The sequence below is a fragment of the Pygocentrus nattereri genome, chromosome 4 (genome assembly GCF_015220715.1).
Source record: "Pygocentrus nattereri isolate fPygNat1 chromosome 4, fPygNat1.pri, whole genome shotgun sequence".
Classification (NCBI taxonomy): domain Eukaryota; kingdom Metazoa; phylum Chordata; class Actinopteri; order Characiformes; family Serrasalmidae; genus Pygocentrus; species Pygocentrus nattereri.
Genome location: NC_051214.1, coordinates 4,697,011 through 4,713,312, shown reverse-complemented (window position 1 = coordinate 4,713,312; position 16,302 = coordinate 4,697,011). Strand labels below are relative to the sequence as shown.

General features: G+C 41.8%; 1 protein-coding gene across 1 annotated transcript; it reads left to right on the top strand.

Moving 5' to 3' along the window:
• The first annotated feature begins 306 nt into the window (after nt 1-306).
• LOC108437555 (prolyl endopeptidase) lies at nt 307-15,842 on the top strand. Its single transcript, XM_017714711.2, has 15 exons — nt 307-512; nt 2,856-2,930; nt 3,717-3,850; nt 4,302-4,432; nt 5,984-6,193; nt 6,859-6,980; nt 7,187-7,292; nt 8,264-8,455; nt 9,628-9,825; nt 9,908-10,011; nt 10,843-10,979; nt 11,760-11,854; nt 12,457-12,588; nt 12,883-13,039; nt 13,909-15,842. Exons 1-15 carry the CDS (start codon nt 471-473, stop codon nt 14,201-14,203), a joined length of 2,130 nt encoding a protein of 709 aa, XP_017570200.1. The 5' UTR covers nt 307-470; the 3' UTR covers nt 14,204-15,842.
• Nucleotides 15,843-16,302: the final 460 nt, after the last annotated feature.

Here is a 16,302-nt window from a genome sequence, read left to right as displayed (position 1 = left end):
AAAGCCCCGCCTCCTGCTGCCCAAAACCCTTTTGCTGTAGAAAAAAGAAAATATATCAGCAACATTTTTTTTTAGTGAAATACATCCAAATTAAAGAAACGTCCTGGGCGAGTGATTAGAAAATACTTTAACTTCTCTTTTAACTTTTACTCCCATTCATTGAGGACTCACTCACGGGCGCCCTCTGCTGTTTAGCAGTCCTGCTTTGATATAACGGGGGGAATAGGAAGCGGCCAGGCTCCTCATAATCCGGCTCTGACATTTGGGGTCTCCGTAAAAATTCCCATTTTCCCTCCAAACGCCAGGTGGCGCCAACAAAACGTTCCCTGTCCCCCCCCCTCTCCCCTCTATTCTGCCGGTTAAGGAAACACTCTGCTGTCAAATTCCACTCTCTTTATTTTCGTTCAGCTGAAGCTCTCAGCAGCCGGGACTGTCAGAGTTTTACCGTAAAAGCCTTACTTTTACGAACAATGCCTTTCCAGTATCCAAACGCATATCGCGACGAAGCCGTGGTGAGTATTTTATTGAAGCCGCTCTGGTTGCAGTATCATGCGGCTAAACGCTAGGAAGAATGAATGGATGGAATCAATAGGTGGATGCTGCCGTTAGCATTAGCCGAGTCCGATAGAGAATGACAGGGGATGCTGCCGTTAGCATTAGCCGAGTCCGATAGAGAATGACTGGGGATGCTATCGTTAGCATTAGCCGAGTCCGATAGAGAATGACTGGGGATGCTGCCGTTAGCATTAGCCGAGTCCGATAGAGAATGACTGGGGATGTTGCCGTTAGCATTAGCCGAGTCCGATAGAGAATGACTGGGATGATGCCGTTAGCATTAGCCGAGTCCGATAGAGAATGACTGGGGATGCTGCCGTTAGCATTAGCCGAGTCCGATAGAGAATGACTGGGATGATGCCGTTAGGATTAGCCGTGTCCGATAGAGAATGACTGGGGATGCTGCCGTTAGCATTAGCCGAGTCCGATAGAGAATGACTGGGATGATGCCGTTAGGATTAGCCGAGTCCGATAGAGAATGACTGGGGATGCTGCCGTTAGCATTAGCTGAGTCCGATAGAGAATGACTGGGGATGCTGCCGTTAGCATTAGCCGAGTCCGATAGAGAATGACTGGGGATGCTAACGTTAGCATTAGCCGAGTCCGATAGAGAATGACTGGGGGTGCTGCCGTTAGCATTAGCCGAGTCCGATAGAGAATGACTGGGATGATGCCGTTAGCATTAGCCGAGTCCGATAGAGAATGACTGGGAGAGGATGCTAACGTTAGCATTAGCCGAGTCCGATAGAGAATGACTGGGAGAGGATGCTAACGTTAGCATTAGCCGAGTCCGGTAGAGAATGACTGGGAGAGGATGCTAACGTTAGCAGAGCTTTGTTGTGTAACCGGTGCTGCGACTTTTTAAAAACACACACATTGCGGTCCAACTTGCTTATTAAAGCGTAACGTGCCTTAAAGGAGCACTTTTCTACTGGAACAGCCACGCAAATGTAGCTTCGAGTTCACAAAGCAGTCGTTTGGATCACAAGTGACAGTAGGTTGACTGAGAAAACTGTTCTGTATAGAACACTGCATGATTAAAGGGTTCTCTGCCTCGTCAAAGGGTGCTTCAGACTGATGGAGATGGTTCTGTATAGCACCTTATTTGAAAAAGGGTTCTTCTGTTGTAACAGAGGTTAACAGGCTTGACATCATAACAATAGAAGAGCCCTGTTCGGTGGTATATTCCAAAAAAGGCCCTATATAGAGGCATTTACAGGGCATTCTCCATCAGTCTGAAGAACCCTTTGACTAGGCAGAGAACCCTTTAATCATGCAAAGGTTTCTGTGGATTTTCATGGTTCTGTATAGATTCATTTTCTTTACTAAAGAGCCCTTGAAGAGCCATATATTTAAAGAATATAAAACACGTTAAAGAGAGGCGGTAAACACATAAAGGGACAAAAACCAGTTGCTTTGTCATTAGTGAGCCGCTTAACTGTGTAAACGGATGTTAGACTAGTCTGATAGAGGTGTTGACTTGTATTAGCTCAAAACACATTGATAGAATCAGATATTAATGTGTGCCACTTTTTTCATGAAAACTAGCCATTAAGGCAGTTCATTTTTAATACATTCTTCATAAGTCAGATGTAAACAGTCATTGAGAGTGATTGTATTTGAAATGGTTCATTTTAGAGAAGCTTACTGACTCGGATGTGTTACCAGTGGTGGTGATGGGACCGTGAGCCCAAAGATGAGGATTCGTGATTGGCCAGCCTTGATTTTGGACTTAAGTTTTTTGGCTAAAGAGACAAATCCTGCTTTGTGAAACCGCCGTCAGGGGTTGAGATGTCTACAACACAAATATAGCCATTTCATTAACTCTCCAAAACGAGCCCTGCACATGTCTTCTTATGTGTTTATATGTATGAGTTTTTTTTTAAATGGTAAATCTGGGAAAAAACGTTTATTTGGTGGGCTGTTTTGCCTTACAACACCCTGCATGCACCCTCCTTAAAAACCTTAACTCAAAATTATCGTAGAACAGTGTCTGAGATGTCAAGCAACAGGCACCAAAAGGACTTGGGAAAAATTCTGGTTCCATTGACTTACATTAAAAGTAAAGTAGTGTTTCTTTCCGTTTGTGACCTCACAAAAACAGTATATAGTTTCCGTGTGAAAACTGAGGAATGGTGGTATGTTTTGAAACCTTAGCTGTGTTTACAAACTTGAGGAAAATGTGATTTTTCTATGGACTCTTTGGTTATTGGAGCTAATGGCACAATCAGGCAGCTTTTGTGGGGAAAATCACTTGCGATATTAATCTGATGCGTGTGGCCGACTTTGTTTGTTATCAGGTGGATGATTACCATGGGCAGAAGATTCCTGACCCATACAGCTGGCTGGAGGATCCCGACAGTGAGAAAACTCAGGTAAAGTCCATCTGAGCCGAGCGGCGCTGCTTAGCGTGTCATCTCAGATAACCACACGGTAAACAAGCAGAATGATAAAGTGACCCTACATTAAAACAGTAGAGTGGTAAAATGACCCTGCATTACCACAGTAAGGTGGTAAAATGACCCTACTTTAAAACATCAGAGACACATGTAGCTGGATTGGATACCCCAGATGTCTTTTTGTGGTAATGTGATAATAATAAACCCCAATTTCACTTTCTACGGTATTCATTCTTTTTTTTTTTTTTTTAGGGCTGCCAGGATAACTCGGTTAAACTCGAATGATTAAATGATCAGTTAGAATTGACCTTCTCTTTGAAATGGACGCACCCTTTTATGTCTTTTGTAGTGTTTTTATGTTTTAAAGGGGAGCTCCACAGAAGTCATTCGGATTAGTTTGATATCAAGGGCTCATTCTAGAGAAACTTACTCACTCAGATGTGATAGGAACCAGGGGTCTCGATGTCCACGACACAAATATAGACATTTTATTTGCTATCCAAGACCACCAGTGAACCTACGCATGTCTTTTGGAGTAAACTACACTGAATGACTTTGTTTACCTCTTAATAATCTAATTGGGCAGGAATTTTGAAAAATAGGTGGACGTCCCCTTTAAGTCATTTTAAAGGCCCTTATTGTATTTTGGAGTCTTTGATAGGTTCTGTGTTTTCTTATTGTTCAGTTAATGTTTTATTTTCTATTATTCTTTAATTTTCTTTTGATCTAAACCTAAGATTTTTGTCTCTCGCTCTGTCTCAGGCCTTTGTGAATGCTCAGAACCAGTTGACGTTGCCCTTCCTGGAGGAGTGTCCGGTCAGGGAAGTTTTTAAAGAGCGAATGACTGAGCTCTATGATTACCCCAAGTACAGCTGCCCCTTCAAACGTGGGGAAAGGTGAGGCTCTGATTTGCCAGAAACGCAAACTCCTTTGGCTTAATAACCGACTGACTGACTGACTAAATAAATGAGTCTTATAGCATTTTTAATGTTTATTTTATTTTTTAAATTTGTTTATTTTTTGTGTTTTAAATCTTTTGTTTTAATACATTTTTAAATTCCTATTCTACTTATTTTTAATTTTTAATGTGTAAAATCTTTGTGTTTTTCTTATTTGTAAAACACTTTGAATGACCACAATGTGAGACCGACTGGTGCTGTATAAATAAACTTGCCTTCATGATGTGTGTGTGTGTGTGTGTGTGTGTGTGTGTGTGTGTGTGAGATCACCACTAGCCGGCTCAAACCAAGCGAACCTGTGAGATTCAGAGTTTTTTTGTGCTGGTGCTGATTATTTAAGGGGTGTTGGAAGGAAACGTCTCACTGTTCTGTGATTTTTCTCTTTTAGGTACTTTCACTTCTATAACACAGGCTTGCAGAACCAAAGCGTTCTCTACGTTCAGGATAACCTGGATGCAGAACCGCGTGTGTTCCTGGACCCAAACACGTTCTCAGACGACGGAACTGTAGCTTTACGAGGTGACTGGCTGTGTGCGCTCGTGTGTAAAAGTTTGTGCTCCCCAGTAAAATCATGGTTTGTAGGCTTTCTAAGTGCATATAAGTGAACACATCCTGTAAAGAGACACACATTCTAGTGTACAATTACTGCTTATTTAGAGGGGGAGGGGCATAAAACATAAAATGAAGCCTGTGTTACCACATTGAAGTAAAAACGTAAGATATGGCCTGTGCAAAAGTTATGGCGCCTTTTAGATTATTTATTTATTTTGTTAAGCTTGGCAAAGGAATAGAAAATGTGCAGAAATGTGTCCCAGTAAAGGACATCTTTTCACAAAACATGTTATTCGACCCAGGGTGTCCAAACATTTACATATGAACCCCCCTGGTCAAATTACATGTGTTTGTTTTAGGGTTACTAAAGGCATTTAACATCATGGATTTTATGTTGTTTATATCATTTTTTCATGAAGTATGCAGTTAATTTCTGGCCAAAATAAAATAATTGGGCTGTTTTTATATATATATATATATATATATATATATATATATATATATATATATAAAACATGTAAAAAACATAAGAAAAATGAAAAATAATCAAATACAATCTAAGATTTATACCAGATTTGCATAGATTATATTTATTCTCACACATATGCCATTGCAGAAGTCTAACACATTCAGCAGTTAGAAGAGATGAGTGTGTGTGTGTGTGTGTGTGTGTGTGTGTGTGTGTGTGTGTGTGTGTGTGTGTGTGTTGGGTTTCTGTGACACATCATTCCTCGTCTATACCACTAAAAGTGCACACATCGATATCATTTACGGACACAGCAAGGAAGTGCCTCTCTCTCGCTCTCTCGCTTTCACACACACACACACACACATACACACACACACACACACACACACGTATATTCACAGGGCAGAACACAGAGACCTCAATATCATTTCGCAATTTAGACGTTTGTGAATCTGTAAGGTGGCTGTCTGTACATTTATTCTGTACTGTTGCTTAACTTAGTAGTAGCACATAATATAATCTTACAGGCCAAACATCGTCCAATCAGCAGAGAGATACTAAAATACAGACTTTCACACACTTCAGAACGCATCAGTCATTCACACAAGCTAGAAAGTAAGCTCACTCGATCTCACTAGCAAGCTAGCTACCTTCTCTGTTGGGTGCGGTCGCCAGTTCAAGAAGGACCTGGGTTTGAGTCCCTGGCTAGGCGACCAGGTTTGCAGACAGAGAAATATATGCATGCAGGTCACATGTTTGCATGTTCTCCCTGTGACTATGTGGGTTTCCTCCCATGCTCACCAAGACATGCACTCAGGTCAATTGGACATACTAAATTGACCCTAGGTAAGGTGTGTGTGTGTGTGTGTGTGTGTGTGTGTGTGTGTGTGTGCACCATATATATGCTGTGTTGTTTGTATTGTCTGTCTGGATACGTGTTTTCTCCAGTCACATTTGTATATTTAGTGTTTTTATTGTAAAATTAATGGCAGTTGTTCGAGGTGCATTTTCCTCTCTTTGTCTTATTCGCTCCTTCCCCCTCTCCTCAGGTTATGCGTTCTCAGAGGATGGAGAGTATCTGGCATACGGTACCAGTGCGAGTGGTTCTGACTGGGTGGAGATCCACTTCCTCCGGGTGGACGGAGCCGTGGCTCTGGAGGACCAGCTGGACCGAGTAAAGTTCAGCTGCATGTCCTGGACCCACGATGGAAAAGGACTGTTCTACAACTCTTACCCTGAACAGGAGGGCAAGAGTGACGGTAGGTAACATCGTCTCACACATGCTCACATGGCGCAGTGATAAGGAACATCCAGACCAAGGCTAAGTTGACTAATGTCACTTAGGAAATTGGCGTTGATGAATTATTTTGTTCTGTTATTGTTATTTACAGATTCTGAATTGATTTACAAAATGTCCTAATCAGATGCTTAATCCAGTCTCTGTATTTCCTTGGCACCTGTTATTTATCTGTAGGAAACAGAAAATAATGGCAATTGGTTTTGTAATGATTAAGTCTCATTGTGTGCTGCATTGCCCCCTAAAGGCCAATTTGGGTTTGCATGCCTTCTCTGAATCTCCATAAAAGTTGGCTCCATAAAATGTCATGGTTTGGATTTTGAGACGATGAGTCTCAGTGTTTTTGATAATTATTGTTTCACGTTGTTTGGATTGGGTTTATCTTGTGTGCCTGAGGAGCAGGAAGGACTACTACCCGTTGACGAATTAATGTCTCTATGCCTTTCGATTTGGTCTGCGTAATTCGGTTTAGCAGCGAAAAATTATTTATACGAATCTGAGCCAAAACAATAGGGATCCAGCACCTTTAGTGCTCAGATCTTTTAACTAGCAAAAGAGGCTTTTTTTATTATTGCAAAATATGCCGCTTTCGTTCTTATTCTCTCTCTCTCTCTCTGTGTATCTCAGGCACAGAGACATCCACTAATCTGAATCAGAAGCTGTACTACCATGTGCTGGGCACTCCACAGTCTCAGGATGTGCTGTGTGCAGAGTTCCCCGACGAGCCCAAGTGGATGAGTGGAGCTGAGGTATCGCACATCAACTGCCCCTAAATAGGCATAGTGACGCATAAGGTTGTTCAACTTGCACATGATTTGGGTCACACATGCTTTTTAACATACTAGACACATAAACACCAACTACATTGACAAAGACGAGGACCGTTCAGCTCGGACCTCACCAGCAGACAACATGGCAGATTTAACATGTGTACTTGACCATTTAATGTTTCCAGGTATCTGATGACGGCCGTTACGTGTTGCTGTCTATCAGAGAAGGTTGTGATCCGGTGAATAGGTTGTGGTACTGCGACCTCAACACGCTCCCAGACGGCATCACAGGTGCTGTACTCTACATGGCTGAATCTCGATCCCAGTACAAAAAAAAAGAAGAAACCCTTACAGGGGAAAGCCCCCCCCCCCCAATCTTTCACACCGAGTAGTTCAAAGTACTTGAGAAACTTATTGACTTAAATTGTTCTCACTGGTGGTGGTGGGAACCCTATATCTGAAGAGGTCTATGCCTTTAGAAGCTCCTTCACAACTTATTACCTGAAATAGTGTGTTTCTAAGATCAATAGCAGGGAGGTACATGCAATGCAGTGTCCGAAATCTCCGAAATGGTAACTTTACAGGAAAAGACAAAAAGCTTCTTAAACTTTAATGGAAGTTGATCTAAAAAGGTTTTATTCTAAGAGATCTTCGAGCATTTTTTGGTTCCATTTATGATAACATTGTCACAGAATGTCAAGGACAGTGGCTGTGTTCAAGAGAAATGGCCAAAAAAATAGATTTATTTTTATTTGATTATTATATTTGAACAGCAACAATATAAAAACTCAGAAGGTATAGGTGACTAGGTATTTGGGATAGTAAATGGAATATATTTACATTGTAGGCGTTATGAGACCTGGTTCCTATCACCACCACTGTAACCATTTCACAACAAACCACTCTGAATGACTTTGTTTACATCTGAATGGCTGGATTATGCAGTACTGTGTAGTAGAGAATAGGAGCTCATGGGATTGCCCATTCTTTATCCAAATACTCAATTCAGTAAATGACTGCTAAGATGACTAAATATATTTGAATAATCAATAACCTTTTAGGAATAGCTTGACCAAATATGGTAACATGGTTAGCTGTGAATGTAAACATGCATGTTATAATTTGCATAATGCTAATTAGTGGCTACTCCCTTTCTTTCTCTTTTTTAGTAACATTAGCCTTTTTGTCTGAATGACTCCTTTAATGAAAACTCAGTTTATTGCTCATTTATTTATGGCTTATTGCTGCCTCTGTGTTGACAGGGTTGTTGCCGTGGGTGAAGCTGATCGACAACTTTGATGCAGAATATGAGTACGTAACGAACGAGGACACAGTTTTCACCTTCAAAACCAACCTGGACGCGCCACGCTACCGCCTCATAAATGTAGATTTTGCTGATCCGGCACCCAGCCAGTGGAAGGAGCTCCTCCCTCAGCACGATAAAGATGTCATTGGTGAGATTCCACACACGTAACATTTGGGAGTTTATTGTACGGTAGATTGAATGCATTTTTCTAAAGGCTTTCTGGTTTCAAGGCTTAGTCTTAAATGGCTAAAATTGTTTCTAAGGCAAATATAAGTAGTGGAAATATGTATCTTCAGTACTATTGGCGAAGCATCTCAGGTGGCTTCTCATGAAGCTGCTTGAAAGAATACCAAGAGCGTGTCAGGCTGCATCAAGAGGTGCTCCTTTGACCCTTGTGTGCTGTTGGGGTCTGTGGGACCCTTTTTTATTATTTACCAAAAGAAAAAATGATGTGATTTTATTATTGTTTCAACCCCAGGTTCCTTGGCCTTTGCTCATTTTCTGTGAAGAGCATATAAAATAACCCATTTTCAGTGCTTTCACATTGTTCAGCCCCCACACATTTATATTACATGTGGAGTTGGGTGAACCGACGAAGTGTGGAGGTGCTATGCCCTTCACTCTGTTCTCCTTCTACATAGCCTGCTGTTAGTGTGTGTGTGTGTGTGTGCGCGCGCATGGGGGTGGACAACATGGACAGGCTGCTGACTGGCTACAGCTGCTAAAGGAGAACCCTACATTGGACACTTGATATTTTAAACATCTGGCATTTTTACATAAACTGTTATGGCTGTATTGATTTAAAAAACAATGTGGTTGGTCCACCAGACCAACATACACAGTAACACCACACAAGGGTTAAAGAATACAGTGTAGAAGATTGCTTGAATCTGTTTTAGGGCTAAAACAAATTTCGATAACTATAATACAAACAAACAAAAAAACGATCTAACAAATGTTTCTATTGTGTATATTAAAATCACAATTTGAAAGAGTGCAATTTTCAAATTGCAAAAGCTGCATTTGTTATTATGGCTTACATTATCAGAATTTACAGAAAATAATTGCAATTTAAAATGCATTTGTAATCTAACTGGTTTTCTAGTCCAAATCATTCAGCTCTAGCAGCTATTCCCTCTTGTGTGGGAGTGTCATACCGCTTACAAAATACACAGCTATCAAAAAATTTCAAAAGGACACGTCAGATTACACGTCATACCAAGACACAATATTTTAAACATTTAAAATTTCCTTTTCCTTTTTGAAGACCGTTATTTGAACAAGTCATTCTTAATCTATATCTGTTTGTTTCTCTCTCAGTTTTTGCTACCTGCTCGTACTCCACCCTTCTGTTCGTGTGCTATCTTCACGATGTGAAGAATGTGTTGAAGATGTATCAGCTGGCATCAGGAGAGGAGCTGAAGACGTTCCCCTTAGAGGTGGGCTCCATCGTGGGCTTCACCGGCCGCAAGAAGGACTCTGAGATTTTCTACTACTTCACCTCTTTCCTCTCGCCAGGTGGGTGTGGACAGTGAAGGCTGTGCACTTTGTTCGATATCTTTTTCTAATGTGGGTGTCTAACGTTCACTCTTCCCTGCAGCCATCATCTACCATTGTGACCTGACCAAAGATCCTCTGCAGCCACACGTCTTCAGAGAGGTCACAGTAAAGGGCTTTAACACTGCGGAGTACCAGACCACACAGGTACCTCTTTTGACCATGCCCACTCGGGGCGCCATGATATGCATTTTGATATAAATTGTTTTTCGAGGAGGTTGGGAAAGTGTGCTCAGTGAAAAGAAAGACACGTCTTCCAAGCATGAGAGTGAAGTATCTGTTGTTATTGTTATTGTCATCATATCTTCATCAGTATAATGCTGATTTTGCATGCAAGACCTAAACATCGAGCCGGATCTTCTTTTTGATGCTGTGCTTGGGACGTTAATCCGCAAAGACGTATGACGTGGTCTAAAATGTTCCCAACCTGACGCCTCTGACTTCAGGCACACCATATTTAAACCCTTTTTTCCTCTTGTACTAGTAATACAATTTCTTAAAATTTCAAATTTTAAAATTTAAATTTCTTTCAATTTTAAAACTTGTTTATTGCAGCTTTAAAAGTATCCACTATATGAATATAAATGATAACCACAAACCTCTGCTGCACAGCGCTCGGCACTGCAAAACAACACATTAGCTACCCTTGAAGCAGTGAATGCATAGCCAAGCTATTGAAATGGTGAGCGGAGAGCGAGCCTCTGCTAGTACAAGTACTCTGTAGGGATTTGTACCTCTACTCAGTTGTAGAGGGCCCTAGATTCTGTAGTTTGTTAGGAGTGGTTGAATAATGTTAGTAAATCTCACACTTTGTATAGAAGAACAAGATCAGATTGCTACTAAGCTCATAATGTTTGGTTTATTTAATAACGAGATGTGTTCTTATAGCCTACAGTCTAGTTTTCTTTCTTAATAGACAGCTCGGTCACATTTATGAGCTCTTCATAAATCTTACTCTGTGCCTGTTTTGTTGTTTAGGTATTTTATCCTAGTAAAGATGGCACTCAGATCCCGATGTTCATCGTGCATAAGAAAGGCATCCAGCTGGACGGCTCCCACCCTGCCTTCCTCTATGGCTATGGAGGGTTCAACATCTCCATAACACCCAGCTATAGGTAGTTGACCACACACATACCTATTCAAGCCCATTAAGGTCTATGATTTTAATCCAGTGCAAATCTACAGGTTCTATAGTTTTTACAAATGCTAAGGAATAATTTCTTCGAAGTAGTAATTACCTGTAAATGACTGAACTGGAGCTCCCTCAGTAACAGTGGTCTTGTTTAATTCAAAGTGGCTGTAATGCAAGAGCCAAACCTCAGATATTGCTAGAAACAAAAGCCTATGTTAAGTTAAACACAGCGCATTGCAATACGTTACAGTAAATACTTAACTCAGTGCTCACTTGAGTGCCGTATAAAGAGACGTCTTCAGTCTGCATTTGAAGACCTTGTGAGACTCTGCTGTTCAGACAGCCAGTGGGAGTTTGTTCCACCACCTGGGTGCCAGGACAGAGAAGAGCCTTGATGCTCATCTTCCAAGCCTCTTGAAGGATGGCGGGTCAAGCCGAGCTGTGCTTGAAGCTGGAAGGGCTCGAAGCCAAGTTCTCATCAGCACCCATCGTGACCCTTTTTAACCCCGTTAGCTCATTAGGGCAGCCTCTGCTGCTCATCCAAAACAAACCTACTCGTGTCTCTTATTTTTGAATAATAAAACACGTTCCACTGCAACACCAGTGCAGGCACCTAACAGGAAACCAACAGCTCTGCGTAGTTTTTTAGACAGAGTTAGTCAGAATGCACATCCCTATTGAGCGAATGGTGGTTAGTGTGGACCATTGTGGTGTGAGAATGTATGCGAGAGAGGTTCTTCAGCTGTACGTGTTTTGGCTGCAGTGTGTCCAGGCTCATTTTTGTACGGCATCTGGGAGGAGTTTTAGCTGTGGCCAACATCCGAGGGGGAGGAGAGTACGGAGAAACATGGCACAAAGGTAACACACACACACACACACACACACACACACACACACACACACACACACAGGCAGTTCTCCTGGTCCAGTTACATTGGATTTCTTGCTTACTTGGATCCAGATGAACAAACTAGTGGAAGTGAATGGCAACAGTGGTTGATCACCTTTAAATACATGCTATGCCGAATTTTGTTCAGGTGCTCGGTTCAATCCATTGAAATATTTTGCTGCCTACCAGTTGACAGCCCTTGGCCTGTTCACACAAAGCACGACTTGCCTTCGCATCAAGTCTGATGTGTTATTTTCAACACTCTGCGAATGCAGGGACAAATCTGAGTTACAAGAAGTGGGTTTCTGAGTGGAAGCGACAACGAATATCACTTTTATTTCGTTTGCCTCTGATCTGCCATGCATTTTCTTTTATTTGTGCATTTTATCGTCTGCGTTTTGCTCTTCATATAAGCTTGTTTTGTTCCCTGTCCTCTCAAAATCACTATGACTAGTGCCTTCATAACGTGGTTTTCTTATTGTTGTGTTTCTGCTATTCTGCTTCTGGGTTTACGTGCTGTTTCGTCTGTTTCTCTTCGTCTTTATCTTCCTCTCTTTCTCTCTATTTTTAGGTGGTATGCTGGGGAACAAGCAGAATTGTTTCACTGATTTCCAGTGCGCAGCGGAATATCTGATAAAGGAGGGCTACTCCTCGCCGAAGAAGCTCACCATCAATGGGGGCTCCAACGGAGGGCTGCTCGTGGGTACGGCAATCTGATATTTGATGCTTTTCAGGCACGTACATGCTGGTGCATGAACACTTATAAGATGAGGAGCCGGAGACTACCTGGGTTAGCATTATCGCTCAATGTAAAATGAGTTTGGGTTACAAATGAAGTAAAAAGAATAACATTAATAAAAACGCAGACCTTTTAACGTTGTGTCCCATCGTCACCTAAACATTCTGCTCCTCCAGAGTAAAATAATCAAACGCATGTATATCATTGCGCATCCCTTGCAATATGTCCCATAATAACCTCTCTCTTTCTGTCATGCAGCGGCGTGTGTGAATCAGAGGCCTGATCTGTTCGGCTGCGCTGTAGCTCAGGTCGGAGTGATGGACATGCTGAAGTTCCATAAGTTCACGATCGGCCACGCCTGGACCACCGACTTCGGCTGCTCGGAGATTAAAGACCAGTTCGATTGGCTTATCAAGTGAGTCAACAGCTCACACTGTGCTTCATTATCCTGCTTCTGCTTACCAGGGAGGGAAGGGGTGCTTAAAAATGTTACTGTGGTACAGATTACCTGTAATCAAATGGATTACTATGTTAAAGTAATCTGATTACTTTGGATTATTTGTCTTTTTAAGGTCCTATAATTAAATAAAGACAATAGAAAAAGAGATTTGGCAAAACTCACAACAAGAGTTTAACTTCTTTTTAATTTAGAGCTACACTATGTAAGATTTTTTTTATTAATATTAAAAAAACAGTGTGGCTAGTTTACAAGTGTGACTAATTTACAAGTCAGAGCTGTTGAGTCGAGAGCTTTTCACACCACAACGTACGTCTTTACTTATTATCGATGCACAAGGGTTCAAAAAAGAAGGTCTGGCTCAATGTTTAGGTCATAAACACAGAATCAATGTTATACTGAAGATATGATGACAGTCTCGAATCATTCTTGGAAGAACAGAGTTCTCTTTGAATTCCCTTTTAATTCACTCGCAATTATCAGATTTGTCCGTTTGGGAAAGGGGTCTGACAACCCATGCTACAAAAATATTCTTATGCATGTTGCATGCAATTACACTTTTCCACCAGAGAGGTCTCCAAATCCCCAAGTCTTGCATAGTGTAGGTTCACATACTTTTTACATGGTTATATTTTAGATATTAATGTTAATATGTTGGTGGCTAATTACTTTTCTGGATTTTATTTCAGTCTCTTGTATTAATGACATCTTTACTGCTTTTCAAAGAAAGAGACTTTTGCTCTGGTTGTTATTTCACAGCAATAGAAAAACTTTAATGCTACGTCATCATCTTTGTTCACATTCATCTCTGTGCCTGTCTGTTTCAGGTACTCTCCTCTTCATAACATCCACATCCCTGAAGGTGAAGGTGTGCAGTACCCGGCTGTGTTGTTGTTGACCGGCGACCATGACGACCGCGTGGTTCCTCTACACTCGCTGAAGTACATCGCCACCCTTCAGCACGCGATTGGTCGCTGGCCCAGCCAGTCAAACCCTCTGTTCATTTACGTCGACACTAAGTCAGGGCACGGGGCCGGGAAGCCCACCACTAAGGTCATCCAGGAGGTGGCCGACACGTACGCCTTCATTGCCCGCTGCCTGGACCTCAGCTGGATCAACTAGTAAATGTACATACGGGGGCGCACAGACGCAGGGACAGCTACACAGCTCTGCATCTGTTTTAATTCACTTCTCTTTGACATGTCTGGCTCAAGAAAGTATTAATACCCGTTTCTCTTTATCTCTGTACTTCAGCTTCTGGGACTCTCTGTTCTGACTTTCTCTTTAAAGTAGTACTTGATCGTTTTTAAACTATCCTCTATTCACTGCATCTTCATAATACATTCGATTATCACAGCAATTTCAACACGTCTGTCTTCAGATAAGAAAAGAACACAACTTGCTTATAATAGGAGTCAATGAGCAGTTGCTGAATTCTATGAATAAGCATTTTAAAGTAGAGACTGTAAAACATTGAGTGTGTGTACATGCACTTAGTAATCCGATAATGGGGAAACTCCAGGTCTATAAGAGTCGGACAGTAATCAGATTTCTGCTCTACAACCAGCCAGTAAACTCTCAGAAGAAGACGTGATGTAAACGTAACGTAAAACTCGAATTTTAGCTGCAGCTTTCCTTTAAAACGTCATGTCACTTTACCTGGAAATATGAACATGCATCGTCTAAATGATCCTTCATTTCGTATTTGGTTCCAGCGCTGCTCCAGAAGTGTTGTGCTGCATCTCGCGGCGACGCTGCTCGCTTATTTCCAGTACCGCCGTCTGTTTTCACACACGTACAGGCTGAGAAATCCGAAAGAAAGTCCACATGCACCGAGAAATTTGATTACGGAGCTTAAATCCAGCCTCAGTATCTGATTTCTAGATCGGAGTACTGTGTTTACATGACCAGTTTAATCATCTGATCACTGCAAAAATCCGATCACGATGCATGTAAACACACGTTAAGATGAGACGGACCGAGAGAATGTCTTAAAGGGGAATTCCACCCGTTTTTCAAAGTTCCTGCGTAATTCTTTAAAAAGCCCAAGTCAGTGGGGTTTGATGGGAAACGCTTCATTCTAAAGAATCTGTCAGAATTGGTGACAGTGGTGGTGAATGGAACCAGACGTCCTCTTCTGTAAGCGTCTCTGCAGTGGAACGTTTCACATCACATCTCCAAATGACTTGTCATTTCACTTTTCCTAAAGTTTTCTGATATCCATGGAAATCAGGCAGATGTTCAGAAAAATCTACCCACCCTCTTTAGTCCCACAGGAAAAAGTAACAGATTTACAGCGTCCTTTAAAAATACCTTAGACTGAAGAAAAGTCCATGTTTCCCACAAACGTTTACCAATGGAAATCAGCAGCTGCCCACTGGCTCCTATTATAAATAAGTGAGCTGCTTTTTGTTTCTAAGTACAGACGGACGTGTTTGAACAGTCGTCTGATCTCGATGGTCAGATACAGGTGCAGCCGATGGGGATCAGGTTTAGGAATGCTGTAGTTTTCCTTTCAACTCTAAACCTTTTCACTTCAACCAGCCTTGTTCTTTCTTCATCCAGTCCAGACGTCGTCCTCCACCCCTCTCACGATTCCCCTTTTTCTTTACGTCTATCTCACTCCCGTTTTCTCTTGATCTCGCACTTCTCTCTCCCTTTTTTCGTCTCACTCTTTTTCCCATATATCTTGTTCTTTCTTTCACTGTATCTTTTCCTTGTCCGTCTTTTCTCCCCAACTCTTTTCATCTTTTCCCTTTTCCTTCTCTTCCCTTTTCCGTTTGTCTCTCAGTTCATCTCTTCCTGATCTCTCTCTCTCTCTCCTTCTCTCTCCCTCCTCTTCTCTCTTTACCACTCTTCAGTTTCTCTGTTCCCTCTTCCCTGTCATTCTTTCTCTTTTCACGTTCTCTCCCTTTTTTCCCCCTCCACCTATCTCACGTTCTTTTCTCCTCTCTCCATTTCTTTCTTCTTCTTCTTCTCCTCGTCTTCCATTTTCTTTCCCATTCTTTTTCTCTCTCACCCTCTCTACGTCTCGTCTGTTCCTCTGGTCGCTCTTCCCCTTCATTCTCTTTGTTTCTCCTCTCTTTCGCTCGCTCACTCTCTCTCCCTTCCACCTCTCTCACCTTTTCTCCTCTCTCTTCTCTCTCCCCCTTTCACGCTTCTCCCTCCTCTAGTTCCGGCTGTATTATTTCCCCGAACGGTTGACCCTCTTAACGTTTGGC

What these genes read in the sequence shown, in the direction of transcription:
- LOC108437555 (XM_017714711.2), top strand. Translation starts at nt 471, where the DNA reads ATGCCTTTCCAGTATCCAAACGCATATCGCGACGAAGCCGTG. An exon ending in AGTGGATGAGTGGAGCTGAG is followed by an intron (nt 6,981 to 7,186) that starts GTATCGCACATC and finishes TAATGTTTCCAG; the next exon opens with GTATCTGATGACGGCCGTTA. An exon ending in CAACGGAGGGCTGCTCGTGG is followed by an intron (nt 12,589 to 12,882) that starts GTACGGCAATCT and finishes TCTGTCATGCAG; the next exon opens with CGGCGTGTGTGAATCAGAGG.